The sequence below is a fragment of the Typopeltis vanoorti genome, chromosome 4 (genome assembly GCF_054136105.1).
Source record: "Typopeltis vanoorti isolate ZY-2024b chromosome 4, IOZ_Tvanoo_1.0, whole genome shotgun sequence".
Lineage (NCBI taxonomy): Eukaryota > Metazoa > Arthropoda > Arachnida > Uropygi > Thelyphonidae > Typopeltis > Typopeltis vanoorti.
The window spans coordinates 122,337,618-122,355,498 of NC_143552.1; the positions used below are offsets into that span (position 1 = coordinate 122,337,618).

At 36.7% G+C, this 17,881-nt stretch overlaps 1 protein-coding gene across 1 annotated transcript in view; it reads right to left on the reverse strand.

The window, feature by feature from the left end:
- The window catches only part of LOC150107648 (metabotropic glutamate receptor 6-like), a 213,882-nt gene that overhangs the window by 27,769 nt on the left and 168,232 nt on the right, over positions 1–17,881 (reverse strand). Inside the window, exon 6 of the mRNA XM_090392155.1 lies at positions 5,623–6,873. Within this exon, the coding sequence (XP_090248281.1) occupies positions 5,623–6,873 (1,251 nt within the window). The remainder of the gene's footprint in view (positions 1–5,622; positions 6,874–17,881) is intronic.

Here is a 17,881-nt window from a genome sequence, read left to right on the forward strand (position 1 = left end):
ATGAAATTATGCTAAAAACTGTATTAATTCTGAATACTGTTTTTTCACAAGAATTAGAGATCATTAAAATCGATGTAAAATGACAATAATGTACTTTATTTATAATTTACATCGATAAATAATTACATTAAAAATGCTAAGACGTTTATTGGTGTAATTATTTAATTAAATCAATAATTATAAAACTTTATTGATGTAATTATTTTCCTACAAGCTTTACTCCCCCCGTAGGATGTGTTGCATAACCCACATATTATTGTAGCTTTATATTATTGAAGCTGTATATATATATATATACAGCTACAAATATTTGGGAATTTTAGTCACAAATTCTGCACAATAAGATCAAAGAAAGAACTAGAGCAGAATATATAAGAATCCTTAAGTCAATGTTTAATGCTGAAAATTTGATAAAAGCAATTAATACAATACCTGGGCCATACCTATTCTGAGATATTCATTCAGGTATTGTCAAATGGACCCACCTAGAGGTGGAAGATTTAGAAAATTAATGACAATGCACCATGCCCTCAATCCTCGCAGTGACATTGATAGGCTCTGTCTATTACGCAAAAAAAGGAGGTAGAGGATTATTACAAGTAAAGCAAGTTATTGAAGAAGAAAAACGAAATTTGAATGATTATCTGCAGCAAACAACAGAAAAATTTCTAATTGAGGTAAGGAAGGAGGGTTTATTTAAACCCATGGAGACAAAATTGGAATACAAAACCAACCAAGTAAAAGTGAGAACTGAAAGATAGAAAAATAAGGCATTGCATGAAAATTACCTTCACATCATAGAGGATAGCGCTGACAGCAACTTGACCTGGCAATGGTTGAGAAATGGAGCGCTAAAGAAACAAACAGAATCGATAATTTTTGCAGTTACAAGAACAGGCTATTATAACCAATATTATGAAGGCAAAAATACAAAATATTCAAGAACACAGTAAATGTAGATTGCACAAAGAAAAGGAAGAAACCCCATACCACATTATAAGCGGATGCAGCAAAATTGCACAAATTGAGTACCGTAAATGCATGATAACGTAGCCAAGATAATCCACTAACATTTATGTAAAAAGTATGGGTTTGAAGTATCTGAAGACTATTGGAAGCATAAAGTTCACCAGAAAGTGGTTGAGAATGAAAAAGCTAAAATACTCTGGGATTTCAAAATCCAGACTGACAAAAGCTTGGAATGTAACACACCCGATATCACAATGGTTGAAAAAAGTGAAAACAAGGGTGTTAAGTTTATCGAAATATCAGTACCAGCAGATAGTCGGATTGAAAAAATTACAAAGTATCGCGATTTGGAAATAAAAGTTGAACGAATCTGGCAAAAGAAAACGAAAGTTGTTCCCATAATAATAGGTGCTTTAGGCGCCATCCTTAAAACATTGAAAGAACATCTAGACGCACTCGAGTTAGATGGATTAAAAATTGGGCAGCTGGAAAAGGCCGCTTTCTTCGGCACAGCTTTCATTTTCAGAAAGTATTTTCACAACTCATAGGCCCTTGGGTAGGGCTCGAATTAGTGGAATATAACCAGCCTTTTACTTAAGACTGAGGAAGCAAATCAAGCTTTGATGAATATTTTATATATAAAATATTATATATATATATATATATATATATATATATATATATATATGTGTGTGTGTGTGTGTGTGTGTGTGTGTATGTGTGTGTGTGTGTGTGTGTAGAAAACGTTTTGATACTTGGGTATATTATGTATTCAAGATAAGCAATTTTATATAAACTTGGTTTTTAATCCTATTTCCCAAGTGAGCAAACCGATATGTAAGTCAAGTTTGCCTGCACGTCGTGCAGGTCTGAGGCAATCAATGGTAGTGCCACTCTAGGCAACTCGTGATAAAGCTGGATTAAGCTCTGATCACTTTCCTTAGTAGTTTCTCTTAAACATAGCATATCATCATACATCCCCTTCCGGAGATGTATGGTGCAATGCATTAAAGGCAATGGTCACTAGCCATACCAGTTTCGACCTTTATTGAGGTGCAGACTTGACCTACTTGTCAGTTTGCTCACTTGGGAAATAGGATTAAAAACCAAATGTATATAAAATTACTTGGTATCTCGAATACATAATATATACAAGTTAAAACACTTCCTACATCTATCTCTCATCCTGAGATTTTATTTAATAAAGTCAAAGCACCGTGTGGCAACTTGTTGAAGTAAAATTCATAGGCTCTGCATTACTTCAACCTCAGCATTGTCAGATTTGGCTCCCACTAACGAGACCTGAAAAAGGTCGAAACCGGTACGGCTCGGCTCTGATTTGAGAGGCTCTGCTTGGGGATAGGTTTTTGCCTGTCTCTGAGTGAGGCCACCGCTGAGATTATGGCTCAGCTTGGTGGTGGGGTGAGCCTGTCACTGGGTAGAGCCAATGCTGAGAAGTTCTTCTCGGTGATGGGGTGAGCCTGTCACTGAGTGGAACAAAGCTGAGTTATGCGATCTTTCAGGATCGTCTTATTTTTAGAGCCGCATCACCTATACAGAGGTCGAAACCGGTATGGATAGTGACCATTTCCTTTAATGCATAGCATCATACATCTCCGCAAGGGATGTGCTTTACATTAAGGGAAAAATACTAAGGAAAATGATCAGAGCTTAATCCACGAGTTGCCCAGAGTGGCACTACCATGAGGTGCTTCAGACTTGCACTATGTGCAGGCGCAAACTTGACTTATTTGTCTTTTGCTCACTTGGGAAATAGGATTAAAGCCAAGTTTATATAAAATTACTTGGTATCTTGAATATATTATCATTTATTATACCCAAGGTAAAATACTTTCTCTCTCTCTCTCTCTCTCTCTCTCTCTCTCTCTATATATATATATATATATATATATATATATATATATAGCTGTTGAAGTGTATATATATATATATATACACTTCAACAGCTGATAACTCACTTAATTTTCATTATGTTGCAGGTTTAACGGATTTGAAATAAGGGCTGAAACCACACTAAGCTTTGAGGGGAAAAATTATCCTAAAATGCTACTGGAAGTATGAAAACGTAGTGTAAGTGCAAAGACAATTTAGAAGAGAATTTCAATTAGATCCACCTACGAGTCTTACTATCACTTGAATTAGAGATAAATTTGAAGAAGATGAAACTGTTCAAAATGTCCATAAGCAACGTTCAGGAAGACCACGAACAGCTACGAGGCCAGCAACAGACGAAAGTTTGATTGAAACGTATCGTGAAAGTTCAAGAAAATCTGTGCGACAAGCGTCTCGTGAGGTAGGAGTACCAAAATCAATTGTCCATCGCATGTTGAAGCGGAGTCATTGGAAAAGTTACATTCCGAGAAGAGTACACGCTCTCAATGAAAATGATCCTGATAGGAGAATGCAGTTTTGTGAGTGGGTACTTGGAAAAATGTGAAGAGGATGCACAATTTCCAAGACATTGTGTGGAGTGATGAGGCCACATTTAATTTAAATGGGTCAATTAACCGACGCAATTGCACTTACTGGGCGCCTGAGAATCCGAATGTTATGGAGGAAAATCATGTAAATTTACCAGGAGTGACGGTGAGGTACGGCTTATCAGCACACGGATTAATTGGACCATTCGTTTTCGACGGTACTGTAACTGACGCCAATTACTTGAACTTGCTGCCTGAAGCTGTCATGCCATGAATTTAGGAGGACTTTGAGGATGAGGACTTTTATTTTGAACAAGATGGGACACCCTCACATTACCCTCGAGATGTGAGGGCCTATCTTGATGAGACTCTACCCAACAGATGGATTGGAAGAAGAGGTACTGTAGAATACCCCACGCGTTCACGAGACCTCACGCCAATGGACTTCTTCTTATGGGGATTTATCAAGGACAAAGTTTACACTTCAATAATGGCAACAGTCGATGAATTGAAAGCAGCAATCGAAAGAGGATGCGCCCAGCTACAAGACAAAATGAAGCTCAGTGTTTGCAATTCAATTGCTGCACGTTATCAGCGGTCCCTGGACCAGGACGGTCATCAGGGACAGATGACCGTCCTGGTCATCTGTCCCTGATGACATGAATACAGACGTTGAAGGATGAAAAGCACATTTATGTAGTTTACTTTACAATGTGAAAGTTAACTGTATTATAATAAATACCAACTTTATGATCATTCAAAGTATACATTTGTATACTTTGTATACAAAGTATACATTGTGTATATGTTTGTTTTTGAGACACCCTGTATATATATACGTATATTTCAGTTTAAAAGCAAAAAAAATCATAAAACTATAAGTTTTTTAAAAAAATGATTGAGCAGCCATTTTTTCAAGGCAAACCGAAAACCGTCAAGCTTTTCGGTTTGCCTTTGTCTTTGCGCAGTTTGATCTTTTGTTAATACCGCACCAATCATATGCATGTCTTCATAGCTGTTCTGGTGTAAAAGAAAATTTAACTCGTACGTATTATAACCATTAAAAAAGGTTAAATAATTTATAAACGTATAAAAGTATATCACCTGTAAATCGTTAACGTGCAGCAAAATTCTCTGCCATGCCACCTCTGGCACGCATGCCATGGGTTCGTCATCTAGGCCCTAAGGCATAGATGGCTCCTCAGGCAAGCGTCATCCCAAAGTCACTCATCCGACTGGAAGAGGGATAACCTTTTTCACTGATCTACATCACGACTTCCAACACTAAAACGAGACACGATTTTTTATTTCATACACGCAGTTTTCTTGGTTTCCATGGAGACTCAGAAACAGATGGGCAGCTCCATACGGAGCATCTTATTATTGAGTTGAATGAAAACGCGTAGAATGCTCAGGTGACCGTTTCGAAGTCGGACCACATATCAAAATTTTCGTACTGTCCATTCTGACCACTTTGTTCATCATTTTGTGTTAGTGCTGATCCTCCAATTAGTTTGTTAATTGAGATAGTACCATCATATTTCCTGCTGATAATGTTGCCTAAAAAGTAGTGTGTTTTTTTCAATGTTACCAACGAATAAGTCACTTATATGATATCCTATGATGACACATCTTTAGAACTCAGGTATTTTTAACTAAACTACATTAACGAAACAGTAAATTAAGTAGGTTCTTAGTTTCTTTCCTATCTGCCAATAAATGTATTTTGGTAGCGATTAGTACATTTGATAGACATGATTGTATTTAGTTGTTCCCGTGTTGCACAAATGTACAGCAACGACTCTGGTGATAGATGTCATAAAAAACCCATGGCTAATTTTATTATTTTTTATAATTTTTATCACTGCGTCTGGAAAGTAGAATGTGGTTTATTATTAATACAATCAGTGGTTTATACTATCAGATTTCTTAATTAAAAAACGATTACCATCATATCAACTCATTAAAATAACCGCAGCTAATCTCACACTTTTCAGTAATCAGCAGTTAGTACGCTACAGCAAAGCAGCAATTTCAATTGACAAGAAAGTTATAATTATGATAAAAATACACATTCATAATTTTTAAATTTCGAGGAAAATCTAAAGTTTTAATGATGTCTAGTTAATAACACAAAACGTTATGTATGTGCTTAAAAGATTTTTTCTTGATTTATGAAAATACAATTCAAATATACTGCATTTATACTCACCATCCGATTGTGTGCCCATTCCTGACGTCATTTTAAAAGTAGGCTTTAAAAAGTCCTTTTGATTTTGGGTTCTCACAGACTGCCTTACATTCTTTTCTGGATGAGCTAAAATATACAGTTTTGGAGAAAAAAGGCACACCAGAGTTACTGTAGCACTCAGACTAATAGCTACAGACATTGTTGTGACATTAAGCGCCACATGCTGAGCAGTAGTGAAATAAATAGGAACAAATGCCAGCCATATAATACAAGTAGTGTACATGGTGAAGCCAATGTATTTAGATTCATTAAAGCTTTCTGGAATTTTGCGAGTTAAAACAGCATATACCGTGCACACAATAATTAAAAGGATGGGATAAACAAATGCCACTATGTAACTGGCATTTATGGCAGATGCGCACACCAGATGGTTATCTTCTCTCGTAGGATGGTAGTGAATTGCTTTCGGTGGACTGAAGGCCAACCAGACAGAGGTGATCGTCAACTGAACGCTAACTAAAGCTGCACAAATGACCAATTGAGATTTAGGACTGATAAAACTCGGAGTTTTAATGGTTTTCCTTCCAGCTTTGAAGATCCTAGCAATTCTGTTTGTTTTGACAAACAGAGCACTGTACACTGTGGTGAAGCACAGACCAATCCCTGCTTTTTGGGCGCCACAGATAGCATCTGTCGGACGTTGAACTAACAGAAGGGTCATAGCGTAACACATGAGGATACCTCCCAGTAATACGTAGCTCAGTTCTCTTCCGGATGCTTTAATGACTGGTGTGTCGTTAAATTTAATGAACACTAAGATGATGCACGCGGTTACGAGAATTCCTGTTGTGGAAAAGGTGATTGCTCCAATAGCCCAACTACTCTCGGGTCGCATGTAAACTTCAGGGATCGCCGTACACTCTGTGTGGTCCTCGTTGGGTAGGAATCCTAATGGACACTCGGCACATTGGGTTTCTGACACCAATACTTGATAATGGGTGCAGTTGAAACAATGCCAACAGCAGATTTCTCCTTGGACTAACTTCTTAGCTTGACCTTTGCTGCAAGGTTGGCTGCACACTGATGGTGGCATTCCTGGTTCCGTTGTACGAAAGCGAACCTCTGATAGATTGAGCATGAGCTTGCCGTCGATGTACTCTCCAACTTTTATCCACTCATAAGTGCTGGAGCTGGTCTTTTTAAAATGAATGATGTTGTACCGTGCTGGTCCATCTCCGTTCTCTGCGAATCGAAATTTATCCCCGCTTAGACCTAAAATATAAACAGCATAAAAATCACAGTAATATAAATTAACAATGTCAGCATCGATTATTTTTATGCAACAGATACGAAGTATTTTTTTAATGAAAATATTGCTGGTTTTTTTACAGTGAATTACACTGACAATTCAGATTTCCTAATGTGTGAAACATAAACGTTTCAGAATGAATGGAAAGTAAGGATTTGCTAAAGGCCTTCCTTGGATTCCTTTAAATAATTCCTTGAAATAAATGATATAAATTATTTTATGATTTTTTTTAAGAATCCAAAACTGCTGAGTAGCTCAAAGTCTCTTCTTTTATACATTGGATACATTAACACACGCATACCAACAAAATTTTAATTATCAGTGCTTGACCGCCTTTATTATGTAAACGACAGCTCTCTTCGTCTGAAAAGACCTAGGTTCGAATCCAGCTAGAACGCAACGGGATTTCAACAACTAACGGTGAATTAGGTGACTTTTTCTTATCCTGGAAACTCGAGTTTTCATCCCAAGAAACAGACAACCGGCAAAGAAGAACACAACATCATGCTGAAATTATTATGAGATCTGATTTCTGATGTTTATTTTATAATAAGTAAGCAGGAATAATATTATAACGGTTTTAGGAAACTAAGGCTATGTGGCTTTTGATTGCTTCCTTGTAATTTTAATCCAACCAAATCCGGTGTATTTATTATTTTTTTATACAAATCCCATTCATGAATGGTCGGAAGCCTATCATACGTTAGTACTATTTGTTAAATACTCTGAAAAACCCGGCTAATGATCTAATATGGACCTTTTTCAAGCCACCTTTAATAAGCAGTAAGGTAATCTCACATCAGGCTACTAAATTCATCTAATATCAAACTACACTTACAATCATTCATGCCTACGGCAAGATTCTAACCAGTCCCCTGCTGATTAAAGAACAGAGACACCACCCACTCGGCTAACCAGGCCGTAATTATAACATCACTTTTGATCATTTATTTTAAAATAAATTCCAGGAAGACCAACGATCTGTCAAGGGCTGGTCTTAAGCCTAAATATATATTCAAGTGAATATTCTCCTTTATCGGTTTGTATAAATGAACACGAGTTATGGGAAGGAAAATCTTTTACTTCTCTATGACACCAGCGAATTCACCTTCAGTTGAAAAGTCCTGATAAAGGTTCCTTGTGGTATCTAATGACTTTCATTCAGAATATCATCTGAATGAAAGGTGTCACTACGTTACGTTTTTTGTTTGTTTTTATACTTTAGCTTAATTATGAATCAAACTATCTGTATATTATCCAAGATTTCTACTTCATATCATAAACAAGTCCTCAACTGGTGAATTCATAACAGACCAGTAAAAAGCAACAGTTATACCCGCCTATAGAAAAGACGACATCAACAATTACACAAACTACAGACCAATCTCTGTTCTACCAATTCTCTCAAAAATCCTTGAACTCGAATTAAAAAATCTTTTTTTTTTTCAATTCAGTAAACGTCTTCAATTGAAATCAATACGGATTACTCGAATATCGTAGCACTGAAAAAGATTATCTAAAATTTTCTGAGCTAATATACAGTAGTGCATTAAAAAACAAACCCCGGCTATTTTTCATAGACGTACAGAAGCCATTTCAACTCCGCTGATCATGCTATACTATTAAAAAAAAAAAATCCTGCACACTGTCAGAATTAGGGGGGGGGGGATGTATCACTTATAGTTTCAAACTTATTTAGAAAACAGATGGCAAGCAGTTCAAATAAATGGCATCTTAAGCGAATACTAACTAATCAAATATGGAGTTCCTCAAGACTCAGTCCTAGAACCCATTTCATTATCTATATAAACGACCTTTATTCAATGAAATTCAAAGAGAACCTAATCCGCTTCGCTGATGATACGGCAATAACTTTTTCAACAAGCGGCCTGCCAACCTTAAAGCGTAACATGCGATTTGATTTATTAAGCCTTCATACGCGGTTCAGTGAAAACAAAATCAAAAGTAACATTCAGAATTTTAAATTCATCCTATTTGAATTGAAGTTAAGAGAAGCAATCCCGCAAATTAAATATCATACCACTTCCTGCGACCCCAAAAGTGACTGCAGTTGCGAAAATATTCAGAAGGTCTGCGCATACTGCAGTTGCGAAACTATTCAGAAGGTCTGAATAGTTTCGCAACTGCAGTATGCGCAGATTTACAGTATCTCCGCAAACACGTAGATTATAATCTGAAATGGGAAACCCACATTCAAACCAATCAAACTAAAGCATACATTGTGCAGAATCCATAGCATTAAACTTTTTACAGACTCTATATTACGCATTAGTATATTTAAGAATTCAGTATGGAATTTTTAGCAAGGAGTAGGGGAGCATATAAAAAATATGCTTGTCAAATCACACAATCTATCTAACAGAATATGAAAGCAAAATCTTTAGTCCTTATCATATTGTAAGATAGACCCACCATCAACCTTTCTGAGTCTCAGGCGAAAAAAAAGTATACTGTAGAATCCTTTTACATTCCCATCATCTATGAAAAATAGCCGGAGTTTGTTTTTTAATGCACTACTGTATATTAGCTCAGAAGATTTTAGATAATCCTCAATAATCCTCTTAACAGAGAGCTCAGAAATAAGAAATCGGAAACGAGAAGATTGAGACTATTTCTTACGGCCATAATCGACGCTGAAACATTTCCACCTTTCATCTAGATAAGCATTAATGAATTTCAGTCTAGATTTTTACGGTGTTTAATTGCAAAGTATGTAACTATATCTAAAATGTTATTAAATATAAATGTAATGTAAAATAAAGTAACATAAGTACTGTGAGAAGACAGATGCGAGACCCCTTGACACTTCTGCGCATGGCAGAAGGCGAATCCATTCCGATAATAGGGTAATCAATGCATTTCATGGGATGAATGTTTGTCATTATACGTCGGATTAGCTTTTGTTTTATGAAAATTCTAGTTTTTTAAAGTGGTAAATATTTTACTTGTACAACAGTTGGAAAATTTTACGTATAAATTACGTGATTTCGCGAATTGGTGACAAATTCGTACATTGCCTATTTCCTTTCTCCCCGTCAACATGAATTGACTCTTCTTGGCAATCTGCCAGCGACGGCTCTCGCTTCTATGGTCGGACACTAGCATAGTACGCCCACACTTTGTAGAGCTTCGCTTGGCTTTCTGCCAAGAATAGTCAATTCATGCTAAAGGGGGAGAAAGAAATGAAGGATGTACGAACTGGTCGCCAACATGCGAAATAACGTGCTTTCTTGTCTGTCGCTGTACCAGTTTAAAAACAATAATGTTCGTAAAAGAAAAGCTAAATTTTCCGACTTCTATAATAATAATAATAATAATAATAATAATAATAATAATAATAATAATAATAATAATAATTATTATTATTATTATTATTATTATTATTATTATTATTATTACGGGAGACTCCAGGGAGTCCTTAGACTCATCGAGGGAGGCCCTAAACATCATGTCCACACAACTATACCACATTCTCACAGTATCTATCATATTGCCTTGAACTCACTCACCGTCATAGCACCCACAACAGACTCTGGCAGCTTATTCCACTCATTTACCACTCTAAAAGTAAATAACCGAGCTCTAACACCCCTGCTAACCACACACACTTGTCCAGCTTCCATAGGTGTCCCCTAGTTCTCTCACCACCAGTCCTGATCTCAAAAATATCCTCTGAATTAATCCTATAGAAACCCACCTATCAACTATTTCTACAACCCGCAAATCTTCAACCTGTTCTCATATGGTTCATTCCATAGACCTGCTATCATCTTAGTCACTCGGCTCTAGATCCTCTCCACCTACTCCCCATCAAGAAGGAACCTAGGTGACCAAATCTGGGCACAGTAGTTGATATGAGGTCTTATCAAGGCTCGGTACAGAGGTACAAGCAAGTCTCGGTACAGAGGTACAAGCAAGTCTCGGTACAGAGACTTTCTTGTCTCTGCTCGTCAAGGTAGTTTTCAACAACCAAGTGAGTTGATGAGTTGATTCAGCTACTTTTGCAATGTGCCCCCTAAACTTCATCTCCCTATCCACCAACACTCCAAAGTCCCTGGCATCATCAATCTCCTGGAGTACAGTTCCACCAATGTGGTATACTGCTGCTAATCTTTTCACCCCAAAATGCATAACCTTACATTTTGTCACATTAAATTGACATCCATTCTCCTTAGTCCAGAATTCCAATCTATCCAAGTCGTCCTGCAAGATTTTGACATCTTCTGCATTCACTATTGCCCTACTCAACTTTGCATCATCAGCGAACAAATGAACTGTTCCTCTTAGATCCATCCTTATATCGTTAATGAACAAATTAAACAGCAGTGGTCTAAGGACAGAACCCTGCGGCACACCACTAGTCACAGGCCGTCATTTGGACTCTACTCCTGAATAAACTACTCTCTGATATCTCTCCATCAACCACCCACCTATCCATCTCACCAACCCTATATCCATTCCCGTATGTTGTAGTTTACGGATTAAAATTCCATGTGGTATCCTGTCAAATGTCTTAGCCAGGTCCAGCAGTATGACTGTAAACCAATTACTCTTATCCAGTTCAGCCGTCACTGTGTTATAAAACTTGAGCAAGTTACTGAGGCATGATCTACCCTTCACAAAGCCATGCTGTCCCCTGTACAATATCTCATTTTCATCAATCCATTCCTGTATTTTTCCCTTGACTACTTTCTCCAAGACCTTGACAACGATTCCTGATATGCTGATCGGTCGGTAATTTGCAACCGTAGTCTTGGATCCTCCTTTATTCAGGGGAACTATTTTCCCCTCTTTCCACACCATCAGGAATAAACCAGATCTGAGACTCAGATTAAACAACATAGTCAAGGTCACTGATAATTCTTTAGCCGCTTCTCGCAAGACCCGTGCCGGTATACTATCAAATCCCACGGATGTATTCACATTAAGGTTCTGTAATAGACTATTCACCTCCACTTCATTCATCACAATTCCTGTATAAACTAATGGTTCCTTCATTTTTTCAATGTCACCACCTGGAGATATACTTTTGCAAAGTGCTCGCTCAGTAACTCCACTATATCGACTGATTCAGTGACCTCCTTACCATTATCATTCCTTAAATTCCTTTTGCCGTGTACAGTTTTATTTTTGCTTGCAGCCTACTGAATGAACTGTTTGGGATTCTCTTTAGCTTGCATAGATAGTTTCCTTTCATAATCCGCTTTTGCTTTTTTTACCACACTCGTTACCCTTCTGTCCTTCTCTTTATACCGTTCGCGTGTCTGCAGGCCACTTATTTCTTTACATTCCCTAAACAGTTGTTTCTTTTTTTTGCAGCTCAAGCTTAATGGTGTTATTCATTCATTTTTGTTTTACTATTCGGACCATAGGTATACAATCAGCCATAACCTACTGAAAATGCTCCTTGAACTCTTCCCATGCTCTATCGACATCCAGCCCTTGCAGTTATACATGCCATGGTACTGATCCAAGCAATTTCCTAAGCTTGTCATACTTGCCAGTACGGAAATTCCACATGTACCCTGTCTTAATCGAAAATTCCACACCCTTAACCACCTCCCAGGTCATGGGATCTGGGAGGTGGCTAAGGTCGCTAAGATGACCTTATGATCACTCTCACCAATAGGTGGCAACATGGTCATATTCATTACAGTCAAATTCTCAGATGCTATTACCAGGTCAAGCACTCTCCCACCCCTAGTATTTTCAATTACATCCTGTCTCAGATAGTTATCCCTTAATAATTGAATAAAATCCATTTCCTTCCTCACATGTTTCCTCTCCTCCTTCCAATCAATGTTACCATAGTTGGCATCCCCCATAATAATTACCCTCCTTCCACTCATTTCATTAATTTGTTTATGCATACTATCTCCACCATCTATTCCATCACCTGGTCTGTGGCAGCACCCAAATCTATATTTTGTTCTGCCAGTCTCAATCTCACACCAAATAGCCTCAAATGAGCTCTTTTCACTATCCTGCGATACAACTTCAATTCTCCTTGACTGCAGATCATCAACTATCATCAGTAACACCCCTCCCCCCATTTTATTCTCTCTGTCCCTCCTAAACACACTATAACCTACACATTCTATCCCACTAACTATATCATCTTCCGTCAGCCATGTTTCACTAATGCCAATAACCTGTGGCCAGGAAGAGCCAATGAAGGCCAACAATTCTTCCTTCTTGTTCCTAATACTCCTGCCATTAGTATACATGAAATGCAGTGGTCCCTTTGTCCCACCCCTATCTTGATGCGTTATTCTAATTATCCCATTCCGATTTTTTGTCCTTAGTACTGGCTCGGGTACATTATATACATTCTTACACTCAACTGTCTCACTGATGTCCGCATATCCACTCCCCCCCCCCCTCCTTGGTAGTTCTAGTTTTCCTAGTTCTGCACATCCATTTTCACTTCATTCAGCAACACTTTTTCCAGTCTCCGCACACCAAATCCATTCAAATGTGCAGGCCATCCATCTTGTATAAATCCTTTCGCCCATCAAACTAATTCTACACGTCCACGAATTCCACACCACACCGTCTGCATAACCTGCGCATAATGTCATTTGCGATTATGGCACTCCTTCTAAAGTCCTCTCTGTCGTACCACAGCAACAGACTCACCATCCTAACTCTGTCATTCTTTTCTTTCACTACTTTTAACAATACTTTCAAGTCCTCTCTCATAAAAAAATTATCTCCTTTCAATTCATTCTTACCCGCCACAACTCTCAATTCTTTCACCCTCTGTTTTTGCGCTCTAATACTCTCACATACATCCTTAAATTTCGCACCCGGTAAGTAAGATTTAATTAAACTCCCATATATCACTCCTCTTAATAACGAGTCACCATACAACACTCTTTCATTTATTTCAGAAACTCACTCTCCCACTCTGACGCTTATTTTTCCTTTCAAACACTTGTTTATTTACGTTAGCTGAATCACTCTGGAAAGAGTTTTGCAGGTGCTCTAATTGCTGCTGCGCATTTTATATCACTGCGCGCAACCTAGCGATCTCATTCCCCACAAATAATTCCTAATTTCTCTCATCATTTAAACCATTTTCTCTCTCTGTATAGTTGCTTTCACTCTTTCTTTGATCACCGCTCTCATTGCCATCGTGTACAACATCACATTCCCTATCAAGCCACTATTTTCATTCACATTCTGGCTTTCTTCAACCATAACTATCTCACAACCTGACATATACTCCAACTTTCAATCCAAAGTCCAAATTTTTGGACGCCATTATCTTAAGTCTCATTGGCGCCATGTGCTATTCTATGAAACGTATCGTTAAAATACTAAATTAAATAAAACGGAATTCACACAGACACAACAAGATACCAAAATTAGACAATATTACGTTATGATTTAAACTTATATTCTAATTTTCACTCAAAATTATACCTAGCTTTCGGAAGCTCTCTGAAAACGCTACACACCGTGTAGCCCTCTAGCGGCGAGTTCAAGGTACTTTTTGAATAATAAACAAACTCATCCCAGAAGACGGATTGATTATCCTATAATCGGAATGGATTTCTTCTGTTTGTGACATGCGCAGAAGTGTCGAAGGGTCTCGAATCTGTGGGTGTACTATACAGAGTTTTGAAACAGTAATACTATATTGAATGTAATCTAAAACCATTGTATTTATACAGAATACAATTACACAGAAACGCAAATACATATAACCTGTATATATAAGTATTGTACTCTCCTAAGTACACAGATATGCATAATATAAACAGAGGGTATGAATAACAAAAAAAAAAGTTTTGAATTGAAACAAAATCCTAAAAAAAAAAATAAAGTGAAATTGGATAATTAAACTGATTCCATTCTTCTCTCAGTTGATTTACAGTAATGCGATGCAGTTTTCTTTAAATAATCTATGGGGAAATCAATTTATCGGTATAATTAAATCGCCCGGTTTCGTATTCAAAACGAATATAAAAATGATGTTAATAAACCATTTCATAAAATAATCTAATTGTAATTAAAACAGTTTGTAATGCCAGTTTATGTTAGAAAATATCGCTAATCTTCGGTTCACAGTTTTTAAATCCAACGACTTTCGCATTTTCTGCCAATGATGATTAAGAAATTATCATCCATTTATTTAAATAGCTTGAAACGGTATAGTGAAACTATTTTTTTTTTTTTTTACCTGAAAAACTATTTTACAGGATGTTTCGTCTAAGGAGAGGAATGTTGAGTTTAAAACTGCATTGGAAGAGAGAGTGCGCATGTGCAGACAGAAGTCGTGCACCTAGTGGCAACAGGTGTGAAAGTTGTTTTGCTTTGGTTGTTGTGGAAACAGCAAGGAGAATGTGGTTTCTCTTTAGAGAATGCAGAAAAAAGTTAAACGAATTGATTCGGAGACCTACTGTATAGATTTATTAGAAAGTATTTTTATTTTAATTTTTGAACGAGGAACAGAAGAAATAAACCTTGAAAAAGCCTCTAATATATTTTTTTCTTAAAGGGATAAACAAAGGCATAATTTAATGAAACATTTCATAATTTAATTCGAATACACTGTTTTTAATGCTGCAGGATGTATAAGATAGTAATATCAAATACTGTCGCTTTCAGAATGGTCAGTTGTCTAAGTAGTCATTTGTTCTTCAATTAATTGTACAATCAAAATTCAGGCAATAAGAGTGAAAACCAAAGTGAGAAAAGACAATTCTTTTACGAGTGAACTGTCTTTCACTCTTATTGCTTGCATTTCTCGTTATCTTCTTCGCTGTTTCTTTCTCTCAAATATGTTTGTCTGAAATGTTCCAGTCCTGGAAATTTACTTTGAGCAAAGGTGCTTACCTCACAAATTCTTCACATTTCTCACGTTGCGCAAACATTCCTGATAAACACAATAGCCACGCGAATATTGACCGACTGCAGGACAATGGAACATGCGGTGGCGACTGTTGATAAGCCTTTTGGTAGTGAGAACAACAATTGGCGATAGTTTTATAATTAGATTTGTTTCCGGAACTCAATGGTGTGCACATGTGTATATATAATAAAATAAGTAAATAATAAGCCAAGCTTTTTCTTTAGTAAGAAAGAAAAGCAAGAAAGGATTAATGTGCATTATAACGAAAAATGTTCTTTCAGTAGAGGTCGAATTAACACAACTAATAGTGGGCTAATAGTAAAAGAAATAATACTGATCGATAGTTCCATACAACAGTTCACTATGTTAGTTTAGTAAACAATATAATTGAGTCTTTAGTCTTTAGTATCCGGGATATTACATCCAGTATTTTCAGCCATTCATTCCTGTTTATTCTAATTTAATAATGAAAGTCTTCAACAGTTAGGTAACACGATGGTTTTCCTTGAAAGAACGAAAAAAATTACCCCGTTTAGGACAAAAAAAGCACTAAAAAAAGATAATATTTCTGATTCTTTATAGTCTTGCGTATTTGATATTAATTAGTTCCTCTGTGAATTGCTGATTTCAGCCATTAGGCCGATGATAATTACTTTCTTTGTTACGCCATAGAAAGGGAATTATAAAAAAGCTGAATATATTAATCCTTACATTAATTCTGCATGCAGTAGTCTTTAAAACAATTCGATGATTGATTAATAAATAAATAAAGCGAATGAAACTCAAAGAACTGAATGAACAAAGGTATTCCTTATCTAAAAAAACAAACATTGTTTCCAGATAAGGAATCGGTTTATTTTCTGAGGAAGCTACGAATGGCTTGAAATCTACTCAGATATGTTCTTTGAGAAGGGCAGGAATCTTTCTGGAAAATTTATCGTTTCCAATCTTAACTCTTCATAAAGCATTAGACTTTATTTGACTTCTTATAAACCTAACGTATCGTATGATAGTGGATTTTTTCAGCGACCGGTTGTTATTTTAATATCCCGACTCTCTAGTAATAATAATAAAAATTAAAAAAAAAACTGTCACTTCAGTATCGGGTTATTAAGTAACTTCCTTAATAAACGTTCTTCATGTCCTAATTGAGAGTCGAATCCAGGTTTTCTTAAACAAAATAAATAAAAAGGTCAATTAGGTCATAATAAATACTATCAAAGATCTATTATTTTCATCAGAATGTTATGTGAATCATTTATGGATAATACTCGAGCGATTTTGTTCATACTTAGAATTTCCTATTTAGAATAATTAGAAAAATGTCGTCTAATTCGAAAAATTTTACTTATGGGTAAAAACACGTTAGCCAGAAGCATTCTAAAAAACCATTCCAAACCAAAAAACTAGAATGATGAAAAGAGAGCGTTGTATTCGACTACTTAAAACGTTTCAAGACGAAAAGAAGAATTAACCGCTTCCAAGGGCCACTGTCAGTAGATCAAGGGAGAATACTACGCCAAACTCTCGAAGCTGATTCGACCACTTGCCATTTCAGCCTAACGAAATATCGCAAACGAAATATCGTAATACTCTCTGTTGATCTTGTGTGACAAATCAAAAAAAAAAACTGACATAATGCATGAATTGATGCCGTAACACGCTCAGAAGAATATCGCCGAGTTCTCTTCAGAGAACTGGTCTCCATTTCACTAAAGAGAGTTGGTTGTCAGGCCTCTGGATGAATATTTCATTAAACAAACCGCTACTTATTTGTATGAGATAAAAAAACATCGGCCACCCTCTACAATTTAAACAGAAAACCCATCAAAAATTTAACCTAAAGCAGCATTTTCTGCTAAGGAATAGGATCAAGAACAAGGTCACGGTATATATTAGAAGAGGTTCTGGCGCGTGATGCATTTTGGGCTCTATAAAGGCGTGACGTTAGTCAACCTCTCTTCCGATGAGGATGGTGTCTGGTATTTTGTGAAAGCATATTCCATCTCTGGTAATTGAAAAGCATGTACCCCCCCCCCCCCCCAACAAGACACCAGGCTGCATAGTATGTTTGTAAAGAAGAGGAAATC